The following is a 14319-nucleotide window of genomic DNA, read 5'->3' as shown; positions in this document are numbered from 1 at the left end:
TTTGTGTGGCTGAGTGGTTTAGATCACTGACTTTGAATAACTTGCCCCTTACCGATATGTTTACCTCACTTTGGGTGTGGAATTCTTTGTGTGACGAAGCCATCCAACTGGTTTACCACAGGTCAGTAGTTCTACCCAAATGGCTGAAAGGGCACCTGGGGTCTTCCGCCACCAACAAAAACTTGAAAAATTGCCATAATGACTTAAACTTTGTCATTGTGGCAATAAACACAAAAACAAAAACAATATAAATGTGAACACAGTGATAAACATTAATTTTACTGTCTTGTTATACATAGTATGTTATAAATATTTTCTGGAAGTTGGCAGTTATATGGGCAGAACAGGTTTGTATTGGTACAGAATCCAAGAACACTGGTTAGGTTAATTGCCCGCTGTTACATAACTGCAATTGTGTTGAAAATAGCATTTAACACGAAACAAACAAACAAACAAACAGTATTTTCTAGAAGGTATTTTAAGAAATTTTTCTGACGGAAATCTATTAAAGGACAAGGTTCAGTAAAACAATAATTAGGAAAAGCTTCAAAAACAAAATGTGTTAATAAATAAACGTCATGAAAGTTCTAAATGTGATATATCGGGAATGTTTGTTGTTGACAAGCACAGAACTTTTTATACATAAGCTATTCTATTTTTGTTTGGCCATTTTTAACCTCTATAATAGCTGAAATAAACACACAAAAAATAATATTCTTTTACTGCAAAGGGTGAAAAAGTAGCATTCAAACAAACATGATGCTTGATGCTTTCTATGGTATTTCATTTGTATTTTCTAAGAAGAGTTGTTGTAGAAAGTAAGCAATTGTGTTTTTGATTTCAGAAAATAAGGAAAGAGTGTAAAGCAAACCCCTTAAACAGTAAACTGCAAGACAAGTTGCAAGAGAAGGAGAAGACGTTAAAGATTTTAGAGGCACAGCTACAGAGTATTCCAGGTGGTACTGGGAACTTTAGCCGAGATTCACAGGTACTTTATACACGACTCGCTGATACAAACACCCAGTTCATTTCAGAATCAGGGAACCCCAGCATTTGGTTCGCTTAGAAGTTTTGAAACAATATTGAAAAAAGAAACTGTTTTCATAAGTTTTGTGAGGATCAGCTTTCCTTGCTGGAGATCCAAATAAAACTCAGAAATGATCTTGTCAATGGCTCTTGGATATGTCATTCATGCCAGGCTGCTTGACAAAGTGTTACTGATAGAGACAAGGGTTTATCCTATAATTAGGGAATGTTCTAAACCTATTGTAACTAAAGATACTGAGAAAATGGTAATAGCTTTTCTAGCAGTGAAAGTTGCTGTTTATAGATTATGTAGACAATGCATACTTGAAGATATGTACTTTAAAGAAACATTCTTATGTGTTGTACTGAGATTCAAGGGTTAATAGTACCTATAGGAGGTGTGAATTGTACTATAGCGCTGAACTTTTTAAAGGAAACTCTGTTCATTGATGTGGGTGCAGTGCCATTTTTCAACAGTTGTTTCATTGTGACCAACCATCCAGATATTAAGTGCCAGTACTGGCTGGTTCTCAGTATACTATGCGAATGCTTGCTGGTTCTTTGTGTGATATACTAGTGCTGACTGGTTCCCTATATACTGTACCAGAGCTGGCTGATTCTTTATGTGTGGTGGGGTGATATTTTCTCTGCTGGAGTGTCTTTGATACAGGCAGTACTGTATTGATTTCAATGAAATGATCACTAAGAACTTTTACCAGACCTGGAGCTAGTGACCTCTTGTACTTCTCATACTGAGGTTATATGGCGAGGTGTAAGGAAATAGCTACATCTTAGATCTCAGTATGAATAAAAAACTGAAACAAGTATACTTCAGTATTAATGTATGCAACAATAGGAAAAAAAGAGTATTTCTTTGGCATTACTACAAAGTAAAAAACTACTTAAACAATGAATAATGTTCATGTGAGAGGCGTGTTCTAAATATCGCAACAAAACTCATTCTTCAGTTGAATGATGTATTACACAGAATTGCCATTTCTATGCAGTCTTCACAATGAATGTCAAGTCTACAAAGAAATAAATATATATCTGCATGCTCTTACAAGATATTGTTATTTCATTACTAATTCTGCAGTACTTATTCAGATGTAGTTCAAACCTGTTTGAAGTTTGCTGTTAATGTATTCATATAAGTTAGTAGATGATTTGCATTAATTAGGAGCCATATGTTATGTTTTTCACTGCTGTTTTTATCACTCCAAGCAGATGAGTTACCTGTATTATAGTCGGGCACTTGGGTATTCTTTGTCAGTGTTTTTCTTTAAATGACTTCTTATGAACTGCTTGTTGGATCTGAGGAGGCCACAATGGTCAGCATTATTTTTTTTCTAAAAATGATAACATTGAAAAAAAAAAATCTTCTCAAAAAGTGTAGGGCTTAGAGAGTCTAGGGTATTTGACATGGAGCATTTGTGATCTTTGAAACAGTTTGTCCGTCATCATTGTTTTTCATATAATGTTAGCTGCGGAAAAGGTCAATATTTTGAAACAGCTAACACCTTACAGTGCAGTAGTCACTTAATCAGATAGAAGTCTTAGTATTGATATTAATTCTTTCATTTTATAATTGTCAAATCTCAGGCTTTTCACAAATTTATATATTTCAGCCGCCAGTAATAAATGTAGATTCGGAGTCGGTTACGTCAGATACTCACTCAGTGTCCTCATGGGTAAGATATCTTCCTTCTTTACATACCTCTCTTGTATTACCTAGAAGTAGCTGACAACTATTTATACTCCTTTACACAGTTTCAAGTCTTCTTTAAGTGAGATTGGTGTGTTTCCTGGTATGGTGTTACTATGCACTGTGTTGAAACTAGCACTTTGTGTGGAATTTACCTCCCCTTGACTTGATCATAAAATAGATACATACTGTTGAGACTGATCATGAAACAAGAGATTAATATATTAAAGGTAGAGGACTGGTAATCACAGTTGGCAAATTACATGTTCTTCTGCACGTTTTTTTCATTTTCCAGTAGTTTCTGAAAAGTTCTGTGGGCATGAAGCTACTTTACGTCCAAACGGTGTTGAATTACCGAACGAGAATGAGCCGCACCATGAGAAAACCAACATAGTGGCTTTGCGACCAGCATGGATCCAGACCAGCCTGTGCATCCACGCAGTCTGGTCAGGATCCATGCTGTTCACTTTCAAAGCCTGTTGCAATCAGAGAAACTGGTCGCAAATGCACTATGTTGGTTTTCTCATGGCACGGCTCAGTTATGTAATTGCTGAGTGTCATTCAGGTCCACTACCTTAAGACAAAAATGGAAGGGGTCTAAGAATTCTCAAAATGAAAATGATAGCGGTATTATTGTGTAGTGCCTAGTGTTGAAACATACATAATTGAAATCAGAGCTCCAGATAAGATTTAAAGTCCAAGAGTATTTTACCCCTCAATTTATTTTCCTAAGGTTGTTACACCCTGTGATTTAACGTAATTGCAGTTTTCTCAATTCTCCAAAAGATATTCGCTTAAATACGTTGTAAATATAATGTTCAGTTGCATCTTTAAATGCTAAGTTTATTGTTTCTGCAACCATTCATTATGAGTAATAAGTATATATAACTGCCTGTGCCTTTATTTGCCCAAATACTAATTACCTTCTATAAATGTACAAATTCCTTTTGATTTTTATTTGCTGCATTATTCATTTTAATTGTGTCGGGTATGGGTCTTATTTCTAGCTCATCTGATTTTTTGAAAAAAAATGATGAGTTATTGTCATCACTTGAGCGGTTGTCGGCGTCGGCGTCGGCGTTGCCTGGTTAAGTTTTATGTTTAGGTCAGCTTTTCTCCTAAACTATCAAAGCTATTGCTTTGAAACTTGGAATACTTGTTCACCATCATAAGCTGACCCTGTATAGCAAGAAACGTAACTCCATCTTGCTTTTTGCAAGATTTATGGCCCCTTTTGTACTTAGAAAATATCAGATTTCTTGGTTAAGTTTTATGTTTAGGTCAACTTTTCTCCTAAACTATCAAAGCTATTGCTTTGAAACTTGGAATACTTGTTCACCATCATAAGCAGACCCTGTACATCAAGAAACATAACTCCATCTTGCTTTTTGCAAGATTTATGGCCCCTTTTGTACTTAGAAAATATCAGATTTCTTGGTTAAGTTTTATGTTTAGGTCAACTTTTCTCCTAAACTATCAAAGCTATTGCTTTGAAACTTGGAATTCTTGTTCACCATCATAAGCAGACCCTGTACATCAAGAAACATAACTCCATCTTGCTTTTTGCAAGATTTATTGCCCCTTTTGACTTAGAAAATCAGTTTTCTTGGTTAAGTTTTATGTTTAGGTCAGCTTTTATCCTAAACTATCAAAGCTATTGCTTTAAAACTTGCAACACTTGTTCACCATCATAAGTTGACCCTGTACAGCAAGAAACATAACTCCATCCTGCTTTTTGCAAGATTTATGGCCCCTTTGGACTTAGAAAATATCAGATTTCTTGGTTAAGTTTTATGTTTAGGTCAACTTTTTCTCTTAAACTATCAAAGCTATTGCTTTGAAACTTGCAACACTTGTTGACCATCATAAGCTAACCCTGTACAGCAAGCAACATAACTCCATCCGGCTTTTTGCAATAATTATTGCCCCTTTTGGACTTAGAAAATCATTTTCTTGGTTGAGTATTATGTTTAAGTCACACTTTTCTCATAAACTAATCAAAGCTATTGTTTAAAACTTGCAACAGTTTTTCACCATCATAAGTGGACACTGAACATCAAGAAACATAACTCTATCCTGCTTTTTGCAAGAATGATGGCCCTTTTTAGACTTAGAAAATCATGGTAGGACAATATTCTATTACACAAAAAAAATCAGATGAGCGTCAGCACCCGCAAGGCGGTGCTCTTGTTTCAGTTCTTACCAATATACACTAGTACCATTTTCGATGTTTTTTTTTGCAAATTTCAAAATGTTTTACGCTAATACGCAGCTTATCTGTAGCTCTGAAAATTGTATTAATTTTGAACCCCTTACAATTTTGTTGGTTTATAAATATTATGGTCATATTATATGCATTGATATTATATGCATTGATCTTGTTGTTCAGTCAACAGTTTAAACCGCTTGAAATCAAAATTTAAGGGTTTCGGAGTAATTAAGAATATGTGCATGTCGACAGTGCTTAAAAATGAGATTACCTAATTTTACAAACAGTACAAGTAAAGTAACTAGATGCAAACCAAACTTTCATGTTGTTGGAAAATAAAATTGCTTTATTCGCTTTTTAATTTTTTGCTTATAATGCATAACAGACTTTGCTTGCTTTTTAGTTGGTTTACTATCAGCAGCATTAACCTTAAATGATAAATTTTGTTGTAAAGTAAACATGATTCTAATTCAGATGTTGAACGGCAAATATATATGCTACAGGACACACTTTTAGCAGACATACAACGCCATAGATATTATTTTAAATATCTGTTTTTTGACAAAAGGCTGTTCAAGTCCTTCAGCTTTGTTGATAATTGCACTAATCTGGAACCATCTACAATATAATATTGTAGTTTGTAGTCAAAGGGAGAGAACTTGTTTTTTTTTTGTTTGAAACAAAATCTGTACAATTTCAAATAGATAGGATAGTTAAAGTGAGTTGTACTTTAGTGTGTATCATAGTAGTATAGTGGTTTATTTTTCAGATCAAATGTACGCATGATGTTTAATGTTTTTACCGTTGTTTTTGATTTCTGTAGCTTCCCAAGAAAGAGCGTAAACACATGAAACACAGCTCCTCGCCCGGGGCCATGTATAGCCCCGCTGAGGCCCAGGAAAGGGGTAGCGCAAATGTCTCTAGGTCTAAATCAGATGTTTCTACGCGCAAAAATGCTCTTTCTGAATACTCCTTTGGTCACCTGGGATATAAGAGAACTGAATCCAGTCCGGAGGTAGTACTGTTCATATTTTTGGCGTTTGAAACCACTAATTTTTTTCTGTAACCCTAAACATGCCTGATTTCGACCCATTATGTTTGATTTATATACCTTATCAACTTTATATAGAACCCCATTTATACTAAAAATGGAATATGTCAGTCAGTTATCACCCCTTAATTTTCAGTACTTGAAAATAATGGTAAATAAAATTGATACTTTTTTCACTTTGCTAATTACACAACGTGTAGTCAAGTAACTGTTGAAAAACATGCTTACATGTAAATCTGTCTCAAAATTTCTGTTAAAAAGGGGCAAAATAAAAGCTAGAGTTATGTAACTTGCCCATCTCACGATGCCAAAGTTTGTAATAGGATTAATTCTATTAGCCTAGAAATATTACCGATGATTAACACTAAGAACCTTGCCGGAAGCATTGAATTAGTAGACTACTGTCTTAATATCATGAAACTCGAAATAAGTTCATTATAACTTTTACAACAGACTTACAGTTTCAGTTAAGTAGTGAAAAAATATTTACCAAGACAGTGACCAGTCTTTAGAGACCATAATTTAGATAGGGGCAATAATTGACTGCAGTATTCCATGACAAACTCGTGAATAATTTACTGTTTTATAAAAAGACGGAAACATTTTTATGCCCCCACTTTGTGGGGGGGGCATATAGATTTGCCCTTGTCCGTCCGTCCGAGAATGTTGTGTCGCGCCTAGCTCCAAAAGTGTTTGATGTAGAGTCACAAAACTTTACAGGAATGTTGGTCAGCATGTGTAGTTGTGCACCTGGGGTTTCGCATCCGGATTCATTCAGTCATGTAGAAGTTATGGCCCCTGACTTTGTAAAAATTGGTCATTTTAGTGTTGTGTCGCGCCTAGCTCCAAAAGTATATGACTTAAGAGTCACAGAACTTAACAGGAATATTGGTCAGCATGTGTAGTTGTGCACCTGCGGTTTTGCGTCTGGATTCATCCAGTCATGTAGGAGTTATGACCCCTGACTTAGTAAAAAATTGGTCATTTTAATGTTGTGTCGCGCATAGCTCCAAAAGTATTTGACCTAGAGTCACCAAAGTTTACAGGAATGTTGGTCAGCATGTGCAGTTGTGCACCTGGGGTTTTGCGTCCGGATTCATTCAGTCTTGTAGGAGTTATAGCCCCTGACTTAGTTAAAAATTGGTCATTTTAATGTTGTGTTGTGCGTAGCTCCAAAAGTATTTGACCTAGAGTCACCAAAGTTTACAGAAATGTTGGTCAGCATGTGCAGTTGTGCCCCTGGGGTTTCGCGTCCGGATTCATTTAGTCGTGTAGGAGTTATGGCCCCTGACTTAGTTAAAAATTGGTCATTTTAATGTTGTGTTGTGCGTAGCTCCAAAAGTATTTGACCTAGAGTCACCAAAGTTTACAGGAATGTTGGTCAGCATGTGCAGTTGTGCACCTGGGGTTTTGCGTCCGGATTCATTCAGTATTGTAGGAGTTATGGCCCCTGACCTGGGAAAAAATTGTCATTTTAATGTCTTGTAGTGGGGGCATCTGTGTCCCATGGACACATTTCTAGTTTTTAGTATAAATGGGGCACTTTGTTATTTCACATCTAGGGTTTGGTTTTGGTTCATGTATTTTATGTTACTGTTACAGTGCATTCTTCGTTTATCACAAAAGTTATATATGTTGTGAACAGTTACAGAATGAAAAATAAACTTGACTTGTATCTTTGCTTATTCTAGAATGCTCTAATGGCTGTTTGAAGTTTTTTTGAAAAAAAAAATGGCTTACATGTAAAGTTATAAATAGAATATATTTCTTCCAAATGGCTGTGCAGATATTTTGAAAATACTGCTTAAAAGTGTAAAGTGCCCTCTGCTTTAAGCAAGCTGTCTTCTCTCAGTTTATTTAAATAAGTATTTTAATTATATGTTATATATACTTTAGCATAAGTATTAATTCATATTTAATATTAGTTGATATAAATGGTACTTCTATATATTAGCCTAATTAATAGGAACTGTAGGGTATGAAGGTACACACAAAATGAACTTCATGTTATTGTAACAGTATTTTTTCTTTGTTTTGTTATAAATGTTGAAGGATATATTACATGTTGTGATATTATTAACTTATATTAAAACACTACAGGTGTCAAAGTCCCAAGTTAGCACGGGAAAGAAAGTTAAAAAAAGTTCCAGTTTCAAAGGGTTTCGTAGAACGTATGCCCGTAAGATGAGGCCGAGTGTAAGAAAGAGTTCGATTTATTAATTTTCCACGGTTTTTGTACTAGCTGACTTGCAGGGCATTGGGATAAAACGTTCATTTAACAATATTTTTGATCACACACTAATTTAGCAATAATGCTCATTTTGCTTTTACTATTTTTGCCAACCAGTACCTGTACGCAGGCCATGACAGATCACAACTTTTTTGTTTGTTACAAAGCACATGAATTAAAAAAAACAAAAAAACAACCCAATATCTTCAGGCTTATGTGATAACTTATTGTTGGCAATTAGTTTAAGGTAGTGAACCTTAAATGAGAGTCATGAAATTATGTATTCGAGTATGCTACATGGGCATTTGTTGTTAGTAACAGGTAAATGGCTTTCTGTACCCACAGTGAAAATGGAACAGAGAATATGAATTGAAAGTAATTTGCTGATTATCATTAGTGGTCGACTACCTTAAATAAATAAAATAATTGAGCTGCACCATGAGAAAACCAACATAGTGCATTTGCGACCAGCATGGATCCAGACCAGACTGTGCAGATGCTGTTCGCTTTCAAAGCCTTTTGCAATTAGAGAAACCGTTAGCGAACAGCATGGATCCTGACCAGACTGCGCTGATATGCAGGCTGGTCAGGATCCATGCTGGTCGCAAATGCACTATGTTGGTTTTCTCATGGTGTGGCTCCTGTTAGAAGAAAAACCTTACTTGACTTTGTATTCATCAGTTAATTATGCTTTAAATAATGTGTGTTTTTTTTTTGTTTTTTTTTGGAGTTTTGTTTCTTTGTTTTCCAAACTGAAGTTTTTATCTTGTACATTTATGCTTGTTTACTCCAACACAGTTTTCTCTGACTGATATTACATGTATTTTGGTATATATTGCAGTGCATTTCAGGTTAAAACATGTTGCAAGAACTGGTCATTTAACCTTTTTTTCTGTCAGGATTTTTCTTTCTTAAAAAATTGTAAATTGTTGAGTATTTACATGTTGAGCAAGAAGACTAGTGTTTAATAGAAAGGTTCTATGCATGTAAGTGTGATATACTTGACTTGCAGATGTAAAAGATAGGGTTTGCATGCAGGGTTTCAGTATGGAAGAGGAATATGAATTATTGTCTAGTACACAGACGAAAAGTTCTGGCAGATTTTGATGTTTTCATGACTTCATTTCAAACCATATTCATTCTGCATATTTTAACCATTTTCAGTCTTTGCAAAAATTGTTTTTGTATCCAGTGACAATGAATTGTAACTTTATGATATTAGACCTGTTTCATTGATGAAAAGTAATGAAGCTGTGTTGGTCAGACTTATCTGCTCTTTTTTGCAATTCACATATCTTGCTGTTTTTTTTCCAGTTTTGCTGTAACTTATAAAAAAATTTTTTTGCTAGTTGAAAGTGTGCTATAACTGGCTTAAGGATAACATGGTGTAATAGCCATATTTCATATCTTGTAACTGGATGGTAATATTTAAATGAGATTTAGTTACTTTAAAGACATTCAAAATTAAAAACGTTTCACCAAGAGATTTTTCAATTTTTTTTCATTTTTGGGGGAGATAATCGGTATTGAAGTTAATATTGATGCCTGTGGGAAATATATAATTTCTTTGATTATGAGAATCTGAGCTTGAATTTCGAGAAAAATTTGCGGTAGAAAGCTGCATTATATGATTCAGATACAAATAACAAAAAGAAATCCAAAATTCCCTGTAGGAAAAAGGAGAAAATTAATTTTTTCTAGTTTTCACGAGAGATAACTCATGAAAAACCAAATTATCAGGGGAGGTAATCTAAAGCAAATTTTTGAGAACTTCTGTCACTATATAACTGGTCAATATGCACCTTATTTCTATCGTTTGACATTTTCAGAGCTTACATTATCAAGTTGTATGTACGCTTTTGGTAAAATTGAGACCTATTACGGGTAGTTATCCTTAAGAGTTCATTAATGAAAGACTTTTTACTGGTTCAAAATTCTGTATTTATACCAGTTAACTTTTGGCATCCCACTGGTAGGCCCCTTTGATATATCAAAAATTGTATTGTAAATTTTAAAAGGAAAATATTTCAATTATTTAATACCATCAGGTGTTTCAGATATTCATGCACTCAGCATAATTACATTAAATGTCTAAAACAACAACACAGAGCAGTTTGGTAACTGCCAGGTAAATGGAGCACAATAAACATTTAAATATTTTGTTTGATGTAAATTTTTGTTGTTATTTTTTGTTTCTGTGTTTAGAGATCCGAGTCTTTCCGAAGAAAGTTTGGTAAACCTAAAATGACAATCCGGAAGGTAAAAGGCCTGCTTGATTGATTCCAAAGTCCCAGTTAGATTAGGATGTGCTTGATTATTAGAAAATGATATCTATATAAAGAATATGTTCCCATTTTGACCGAATTAACAATGCTATATAGACAGAAAGCATACCCACTGTATACACTAATACAAATTGTTGACCAATTCAAGTCAAATAATTTTTATGTTGTTTTTATGTTGTTTGTTGTGTCTTAGAATTGTTGTTGCTTGTTAAGTAAAATGCATCAATATAGAAGAAGAGTATGTAAACTATAAGTCTTCTCTATGGCGACAGAGAAAAGTTAGTGAAATAATACTGACTAGGACCAACAATGATTGGAGTGAGTGTCTAGATTTTGTATGAAATATACATTATATAGTTTACTTCTATGATAGTACAGTCCAAAATCATTGTTGATTGTTTCAAACTGAAATACTGTGGATACCAGGCTGCTGTATGATAGTTGTATGATTCATTATCATTGTTTACCGGACTTGTACCAATGTACAGTTACATCCATGAAACTCCTGACTAAAAAACCTGTTATGGCAAGTAGTTACAAACTAGCTTTAACCCTTACCATGCTGGACATGATTATGCCCTTGCGACCAGTGCAGACCATGATCAGCCTGCACATCCATGCAGTCTGATCATGATCTGCACTGTATGCCATTCATTCAGTAACTTTTTAGTTTGCACCCCTTTCAACAGTAAATGGTACTGTCCAGATTGAAAGGTGGACAAGTTCATTATAGAAGTTCAGCAGGGTAATGGTTAAAATGCAAGATAATCCTTGAATTTTATTTTTAGTACAGATGATCAGCGCCATGTTTTCTTAGACTGTTTTGTAAAAGAGCAGTATCTTTACATCAACTAAATATAAAGTAACGTTTTATCAGTGTGATTTGTACTTTTTATGGGAGACTGACTTCATATTAAATAGTACATAGATTATCATAAACATTGAATTGATTGGGAAGATTATTATTTTATTGCTGTATTTATTGTTATGGCTACCAGCTGTATGTTTAATAAACATTTATTTACTACAAAAATCACATTAATTTGCATGTTTCACAAACTTGAATGCAGTTTCACGTTTGCAAGCAGGATGGTACAGGCTTATGCATGATTTCAAAAGCAAACAGTCGTCATTTATGCTGTCACCTTTATTTACCTTTGTCGTGTCATGAAAATGATAGAAATACAACTTTTGGCATAAGAATATGTGTCAGAATAAATGTTTTTGTCGCTTGATTCACCAGTAATTTATGAGTAAAAATACAGAGAAGAAACTGAGATTTGTCCATGCATTTAATGTAGTCTTGAAATTTTGTTAGCCTAGTTCTGTGCTCACCAGGTCCATGATAATTCGATAATTGTATATACCACTGTTTTCAGTGGAAAGTAGTTTAAGATGGCTAAAAATATAAAAAAACACTTTTCAAGATTTTTATAATTGTTCAATGTGTGTGGTATAGATCGTCTTCTTTGTTATCGGCAACAATTTACATAGTTTTCAACATTTTTATAGAAAGGTGACAGTATAGAAGACACTGATATTTAAGAGCAGTTCCTAGTACATCTCATATATAGTATTTCTGGCAGCTTCCAGATAAATGTTGTATGAGATCTTCCAATTTATAAACAGATTCATTGTGAAAATTATTTATATTTAAAGGTAACAATGAAATATATATTGACTTTCTATCAGTTCAGTATGGCTGTATTCTGTTTGAACAGATGGACTGTTAATTGGAAAATGATTGTTGTCAGTTAATGTGATTTTGTCGGTTAGTAAGGATGGAAAATATTCAGGGTATATTTTCGGTACTAAATAAAGGATATACGTTTGTACGACAGCTCAATGGCAATCAAAATATGGTATTTCTGTTTTTATACTCAATTTTCGAAAATTTATATTGATGTTGTGCTATGTTTAGAAAATTACGATCCATTTCTTGTTTTTTAGCACAATTAAGGTGTTTTTCATAGCTGGCATATTTTGAAATCGTTTTTTGAAATATTGTAAAGTTTCCAGTTATAGAAATTTTCAGAACATTTACCTCAAGGCAGATAAAAATGCATGTATATTTTCACTTAACTGTTTATTGCTTCTGTTTTTCCAGACTGCGTCTGTACCTTACACAGTCTCAGATCTTGGCTCTGACTCACCGTGTACCAGTCCAAGTTCTTCACCAACACCAATACACAGTCAAAACCTCGATATAGACACAGTCACAGGAGATTCAGGCATTGAGGTTTGAAACTCATTGGCATCTTTTCTTTCTGTATTTTGTTCAGAATGAACACTTTGTTAATTAAATGTAAAGCAAAAAAGCAAAAGCTACTGCTGATGTCCTGTAATTGGACAAGCTTTGTGTTGCCCTTAAGTAGTATTACACGTTTCATGCACTTTCTGCCAGCCGCTTAGCTCAGGGGAGAGCACAGATCTACGGATCGCGGGGTTGTGAGTTCGATCTTTGGGCGAGGCATATGTTCTCCGTGATGATTTGATCAAAGACATTGTATCTGAAATCATTCATCCTCCACCTCTGATTCATGTGGGGAAGTTGGCAGTTACTTGTGGATAACAGGTTTGTACTGGTACAGAATCCAGGAACACTGGTTAGGTTAGCTGCCCCTTGTTACATAACTGAAATACTGTTGAAAAACAGCTAAACCCAATACAAACAGAATCTGTACATTAACAGTTTTACTCCTGACTTGTGATTTGACAGTGCTATGCTGTCCTGAAGTTGTTTGGAAATGCAAAACATGTCCTGTAATTTGAGAGTGTTATGACTGTCCTTAGATTAGGAAGTGCTATGCTGTTCCTGTATCTTTGAAATGCAATGCATGACCTGATTTCATCATTACTATGAATGTTCTGAAATTCAATTGGGAAGTGGTGTTCATTTCCTGAAGTAGACAAGTGCTATGATTTGACAGTGCTTTGAAATGAAATGAAATTCAGAAGAGCTATGATTTGACAGTGCTTTGAAATGAAATGAAATTCAGAGGTGCTATGATTTGACAGTGCTTTGAAATGAAATGAAATTCAGAAGTGCTATGATTTGACAGTGCTTTGAAATGAAATGAAATTCAGAAGTGCTATGATTTGACAGTGCTTTGAAATGAAATGAAATTCAGAAGTGCTATGATTTGACAGTGCTTTGAAATGAAATGAAATTCGGAAGAGCTATGATTTGACTGTGCTATGTCTTACATGAAATTGGGAAGTGCCGTGGTTTGACAGTGCAATGCTTGAAATGAAATTGGGAAGTGCTATGATTGGATAGTGCTTTGCCTGACATAAAATTCAAATCATAGAATAGCCTTGTAAACGCTTCAGAGCTCACAGGATCTACCTGATCTTCATGAAATGTAGTCAGAATGTATTTCTTTATGACATCTCAGTCATGTTCAAAACTGGGTATCTGGGGCGTCATGATGCTCTCTTACCTGCATGCACGTCAACCGTTGTTTATTGCAGAATATACTGAGCTTGACCTTCTTCTTTGTTTAGTGGCAGTCAAATTGGGCCATGTTAGAAGATGCTTTTAGCCTAATATTCTCATAATTATTTCAAAATTTTTGTGATTTCCTTTCACAGGACGGAAGTCAGAATTCCATAGTGATGTCAACAAGACCATCCAACACACAGATAATTGGTATGGATGATGATGATTTTGCATCGGATGATGAGAGTGTGAGTATTATACCGTACCATTTTATATTCTAAATATAGAAATATTATGTGGTAACTGTGCGCTGCTGTACTACACTATATGCTAAAGCAAAGTAAATCCTCTGTATGATGGCAACCAGGCTG

At 34.6% G+C, this 14319-nt stretch overlaps 1 protein-coding gene across 21 annotated transcripts in view; it reads left to right on the top strand.

Annotated features, from left to right (window-relative positions):
• LOC123561834 (rho guanine nucleotide exchange factor 12-like) overlaps positions 1-14319 on the top strand; it is a 148675-nt gene that overhangs the window by 66529 nt on the left and 67827 nt on the right. For 18 of the 21 annotated variants that reach the window (XM_053552864.1, XM_053552854.1, XM_053552868.1 and 15 more), the window contains 6 exons: positions 845-988; positions 2655-2717; positions 5764-5955; positions 8092-8187; positions 12614-12745; positions 14101-14196. In XM_053552864.1, the coding sequence (XP_053408839.1) occupies positions 845-988; positions 2655-2717; positions 5764-5955; positions 8092-8187; positions 12614-12745; positions 14101-14196 (723 nt within the window). Of the gene's footprint in view, positions 1-844; positions 989-2654; positions 2718-5763; positions 5956-8091; positions 8188-10426; positions 10481-12613; positions 12746-14100; positions 14197-14319 lie in introns of all 21 variants that reach the window. The other 3 variants (XM_053552866.1, XM_053552862.1, XM_053552869.1) reach the window with 3 other exon arrangements.

Source organism: Mercenaria mercenaria, chromosome 10 (genome assembly GCF_021730395.1).
Source record: "Mercenaria mercenaria strain notata chromosome 10, MADL_Memer_1, whole genome shotgun sequence".
NCBI classification, from domain to species: domain Eukaryota; kingdom Metazoa; phylum Mollusca; class Bivalvia; order Venerida; family Veneridae; genus Mercenaria; species Mercenaria mercenaria.
The sequence above is the reverse complement of the archived record's forward strand: the minus strand, read 5'-3'. Positions and strand labels throughout refer to the sequence as shown.